The 5762-nt window shown below is 40.5% G+C and overlaps 1 protein-coding gene across 1 annotated transcript; it reads left to right on the top strand.

Annotated features, from left to right (window-relative positions):
* Positions 1–675: 675 nt before the first annotated feature.
* LOC126106791 (uncharacterized) lies at positions 676–5388 on the top strand. The gene is made up of 3 exons (XM_049913179.1): positions 676–1297; positions 3894–4010; positions 4913–5388. The coding sequence occupies exons 2-3, from the start codon at positions 3894–3896 to the stop codon at positions 5312–5314; spliced, it is 519 nt and encodes a 172-aa protein (XP_049769136.1). The 5' UTR covers positions 676–1297; the 3' UTR covers positions 5315–5388.
* The last annotated feature ends 374 nt before the right edge of the window (positions 5389–5762 follow it).

Below are 5762 nucleotides of genomic sequence, written 5' to 3'. Positions count from 1 at the left end.
TCACACTTACAGTCGTAGTTATTCACATTTGTTATTTTACCTGTCTCTTTGAGGCAGCATTGAATACACTTCCAGCCTGTCATGAATCCGTTGCTTTCTTTCACTGATGGATCAATTCTAGCACATCGAAAATGGAAAGAATGTTTACATTCCATACACATGATGCCAGTTTTCAACAATGTTTCGCATTTTCTACACTTTTCATCATCTAAATTAGGGTCCTTACATAGACTAAGAAATGTTGCACTTCTACTTGCAGCCATTTTTACACCATTACTTCGCAATACACCTCATGGCATAAGCAAGGTGAATATTGACTTCAATATATTCTGTGCACGTATCAGGAGATGTCATTGCACATCTTGTTAATGTACCACTTTACATTCCACTATAGTTTTTCTGGATAGGACTCTTCTCTTACATGTCCTGACTAAATGTAAGGGATTTTTTACTGTTACGTATTTACAATTGCAATTTTGAAAGCTTGCACTTACTAATTAAAATGTAATTGTTATTTTCTCTGTTTACAACACTAACATCTTGTTCAATTTTGGTAACCTCGCTTGATTGCAATCCAACAGTTCCTTCATTTTTACACTTTCCAACAACACACTTATGTTGATTACCATAAAAGTTACAACTGCAATTAAATTTCTTCATTTTTGGCATTTTCTAATGTAAAATGGTTGAAATGTGCAGTCACAACTAGATTACAAAACAAACACACACAGAAAACATAAGTAAACTCAAGTAAACTACTTGTATAGCAGAAAGATTAATGGCAATAAATCCCTGGTCATAGTACAGTCAATGTGTTCTTCAAGGATATTTCACAAACAAGTTGCAATGTAAATAGTGGTGCCAGAATTAAATAATCAGACGAGGTTTTGTATATGACCGTAATGTGTCAGCTGTTTCAGAAAGATGTTTGAACACAGAGATGATGAGATACTATACATAAAGTATATATGTTTACAATCAGGAAGCATCACAGAATTCTATTAAATAAAAAATAAAAATAAAAAAAAAATTTTGCGCCCTCATGACATCCAGGTTCCCTTGAAGCAAGTTACCAATCAGTCTACCACATGGAAATATTAGCAATAACTGAATTAATATTTGTGTGACTTTTTTTCAGGCAGTTCTTCTCTACAGATAATTTCACATCAGCAAAAATCTGAGGTTACTATTATTGTCCACAAGGTCTTAAATACGCAACGTGAACAACGTCTCACCAGACTTCCCTGGGTTTGCCCAAAGTTATGCCTCTACATCTGTCTATGACTCTCCATCCAAGGTAATTTCATCAATCATCAATCCAGTCACAAATGTCACATTATAACCATACAACTGTCCTTTGATAATAATTCTAGGTGTGGTACCAGTCAAATGATTTTCAGAAACTGAGAAATAATACATCTGTCTGAGTGTCTTTATTCATGTCTTTCAGTACAGTAGGTCATTTGAGAAAAGTGTGGCTTTCAGTATGTCACTAGAAAACTGCAGGTTGGTTTTCACATGATCCATGTTTTCGAAATCTGTGCTGGATGGCTTGGAGCAAGTCATTGTCTTTGATGTACCTCATTAAGTTTGAGGTCAGAATATATTCTAAGATTGTACGACAAATGAATGTGAAAGATTTTTTTATTTATTTATTATCTTTTTTGCATATAGTCTCCAACTGGTGACTTTTGCAAACGTCATAGTATTTTTATACAATTTTTGTAGAAACAGTAGGAATTCGTAATTCACATGTCAAGAAGCCATTTACGGGTGATGCACGTGGCAATATATGGTACAGTACTTCATAATGCAACATACAGTTGTCACATAGTATAGGTATTTGAATTTACAGCATGTTGTTACAAAAATAATATATATTACAATCACCTCAGAATAGTACTTCATACAGATAGAAGAGTTAGGCCTACATTTAAGAATAGCTATATTTTAATATCAGTATTCATTCAGTGAGTATAAACATTTGAGAGTTAAGAATGATGTTAATTCCCTTTTGAATACTTTACCTCTGTGGCATCTTATAGCACTTGGCAGTTTGTTAAGGCCGGTATTACACTATCAAATTTCTTTGTCCAATATCTTTGTCAAAGATATTTGATAGTGTAATAGGGATCTTTGACAAATGTCGTCCAATATTTGATCAAATGTAGGCCGAGGCCGTATATTTGATCAAAGAAATCGCTTGTCTTCTGTTCACTGCAATGCGATATGTTGCCACGCGGAGCGCCAGCATCGCTGGAGCGTTCTGTCATCTTTTGTGTTTGTAAACATGGCTGCTAAATACAATTGGTGTGTGGCGTCTACCACAAAATTAATTGAAATGTATGAAGCGGATGAGGCGCTTTACAATGTGAGGCACCCTGATTATAAAAATAGATTGAGAAGATTGGAGAGTTATAAAAATATAGCGGAGATCATTAGCCGTGACATACGGCCTGGCTGTACGGCAGAGGATATTAAGAGGAAGATAAATGGCCTCCGTACTAGCTACTCGTACGAGAAAGCAAAAGTACGTATTGACATATTCATTTATATTTATTTATGCAAGTAAAGTTTACATGTCATACAAATGATTAGCATTAGCATTAATTTGTTCACTGCAGCGACTTGAAGCATACAATAATGTTTACGTAACCTACAAGTAGAGAATGAGATTTTCACTCTGCAGCGGAGTGTGCGCTGATATGAAACTTCCTGGCAGATTAAAACTGTGTGCCCGACCGAGACTCGAACTCGGGACCTTTGCCTTTCGCGGGCAAGTACTCTACCAACTGAGCTACCGAAGCACGACTCACGCCCAGGACTCACAGCTTTACTTCTGCCAGTACCTCGTCTCCTACCTTCCAAACTTTACAGAAGCTCTCCTGCGAAACTTGCAGAACTAGCACTCCTGAAAGAAAGGATATTGCGGAGACATGGCTTAGCCACAGCCTGGGGGATGTTTCCAGGATGAGATTTTCACTCTGCAGCGGAGTGTGCGCTGATATGAAACTTCCTGGCAGATTAAAACTGTGTGCCCGACCGAGACTCGAACTCGGGACCTTTGCCTTTCGCGGGCAAGTGCTCTACCAACTGAGCTACCGAAGCACGACCCGCGAAAGGCAAAGGTCCCGAGTTCGAGTCTCGGTCAGGCACACAGTTTTAATCTGCCAGGAAGTTTCATATCAGCGCACACTCCGCTGCAGAGTGAAAATCTCATTCTGGAAACATCCCCTAGGCTGTGGCTAAGCCATGTCTCCGCAATATCCTTTGTTTCAGGAGTGCTAGTTCTGCAAGTTTCGCAGGAGAGCTTCTGTAAAGTTTGGAAGGTAGGAGACGAGGTACTGGCAGAAGTAAAGCTGTGAGTCCTGGGCGTGAGTCGTGCTTCGGTAGCTCAGTTGGTAGAGCACTTGCCCGCGAAAGGCAAAGGTCCCGAGTTCGAGTCTCGGTCGGGCACACAGTTTTAATCTGCCAGGAAGTTTCATATCAGCGCACACTCCGCTGCAGAGTGAAAATCTTATTCTGGAAACATCCCCCAGGCTGTGGCTAAGCCATGTCTCCGCAATATCCTTTCTTTCAGGAGTGCTAGTTCTGCAAGTTTCGCAGGAGAGCTTCTGTAAAGTTTGGAAGGTAGGAGACGAGGTACTGGCAGAAGTAAAGCTGTGAGTCCTGGGCGTGAGTCGTGCTTCGGTAGCTCAGTTGGTAGAGCACTTGCCCGCGAAAGGCAAAGGTCCCGAGTTCGAGTCTCGGTTGGGCACACAGTTTTAATCTGCCAGGAAGTTTCAACCTACAAGTAGTTTAAATTATTTTCATTATTAATATTGCAGATGCATAAAAGCAAAAGTGGAGCCAGTGCACAGGCGGCGTATACACCACAAGTGTACTGGTTCCAGATGCTGAAATTCCTCGACCAGTCTACTGAGGCCGACGAGAGTGTGTGCAATTTGGAGAGCACGGAAAGTGAAACTGGAAGTGAACGTGCCACACCGACGTATGAGGAAATGATTGCGGTATGTACATTTGTTTACATTTTACGTTACTAAATGTGATTATCTTGCCAGGGCACTTTCCCAGCGCCATTGTAAAATGTCTTAAAGTATTCCCTAACTGCTCTCCCGTGTACTGTACGTCCAGAAGCAGCTTGGCAAGCTATTGGTTCCATTTGCTGTAGGTCCTCAATGCTTTGTGTCTCAAGATAAGTGCAGTCTCCTACTACGGCAGACACTGTTTCCTGACGAGTGTACAAGTGTTGCAATGTGCAGGCAGCCAGTGTTATTGTGGTAACTTTTTCAGGAGGCAGATTAATGGTAGTAAGAAAAATCCTGAAATGACTTGCAAGAATGCCAAAGCTGCTCTCCACTAATCTCCCTCGTGACAGTCGGTAATTGAAAACCTTTTCTTCTTTTGTGATTCCTTTTAAGGGGTATGGCTTCATAATGTTATAACTCAGTGGAAAAGGGTCATCTGCCAGTACTACCATTGGAGTTGTAATGTTTGTGTTCCCAAGCTTCCTGCCATCAGGAATGTTGAGCATAGATCGGTCAATAAGACACTCACGCAGTTTGCTTTTTGAAAACACTCCAGCATCACCAACACGCCCATTAGTTCCTACATCTACATACAAACATTTGTAGGAAGCATCTACCATGGCAAATAAAATGATACTGTTGAAGGATTTATAATTGAAAAAGTGAGATCCACTAGATTGTGGATATTTAATACGAATGTGCTTTCCGTCCATTGCTCCTATTGTATTATAACAGTTCCACTTCTTCTCGAAATCCTCTGCAATTTGCTCCCACTCTCCTCTGCTTGTGGGTACCTGTAAATAAATAAGATTTATGTATGTGCAAGGAAGTACGTAACAAGCAAAGAGGTACGTAACTAATGGCTTTTATCTTTTATTTTATAGCATGAGATGCAAGAGCCTGTCACATGTAGCGAGGCTCAGCCACAGCCCCTGCGTCAAGAGCGGCCTCCCACTAAAAGGAGGAGAGTCACGCCAGACGTGGCAACAAACGTTATGGTGGAGGCCAGCAGGACACTTCAGGCTATGGCTGATGCTGCCAGATCCATGCCTGTCCATGAAGACCGTTACAGCACCCTTGGCGTCCACATCGCAGCAGAACTGTGTGAAATGGAAAAGGTGGGCAGCAGGGAATACACCACTGTCACTGTGCACAGTCTGCAGCGGACATTAATGGACAGGTGGGATTTGCTGCATGCGACAGCCCGTGCACAACCGTCCACCTCTGGATATATCCAGGCTGCCTTGCAGCAGGCTGGAATAGAGGATGAGGATTCCATTTTATAAATATACATGTGTGTATAATTTTTGTATCTCTCCAATCTTCTTAATGTATTTTTATAATCAGGGTGCCTCACATTGTAAAGTGTCTCATCCGCTTCATACTTTTCTATTAATTTTGTGGTATCACACATCAGTCATATTTTGCCATGTAAATAAAGTTAAATAAATAAAATAATAACAATTTATCTTCATGAACATAAAGTGTATCGAACATTTATTTACCTTCAGACAATGGTCCTTTAGTGCTTTATAAATTGCTTCACACGTTTCAGGTATTATTTTACTTAATGTGCATTGTGGAATTCGAGTGCTGTACTGTAAGCTAGAGTAACTTTCTCCTGTAGCAAGGAATCGTAGTGTTACAGTGAGCCTGTCTTCTGCAGATATAGCAGTTCTTAGATGCGTATTGTGTTTTGAGATATGAGGAATCACTTCACTGAGAACATACTGA

This window comes from Schistocerca cancellata, chromosome 10 (genome assembly GCF_023864275.1).
Source record: "Schistocerca cancellata isolate TAMUIC-IGC-003103 chromosome 10, iqSchCanc2.1, whole genome shotgun sequence".
NCBI lineage: Eukaryota > Metazoa > Arthropoda > Insecta > Orthoptera > Acrididae > Schistocerca > Schistocerca cancellata.
Note: the sequence above shows the minus strand (reverse complement) of the source record. Positions and strands in the feature narration are given on the sequence as shown.

Coding starts and splice junctions, on each gene's coding strand:
- LOC126106791 (XM_049913179.1), top strand. CDS start 3,894: ATGCTGAAATTCCTCGACCAGTCTACTGAGGCCGACGAGAGTGTGTGC. Junction 4,011..4,912: donor CGTATGAGGAAATGATTGCG/GTATGTACATTT, acceptor TTTATTTTATAG/CATGAGATGCAAGAGCCTGT.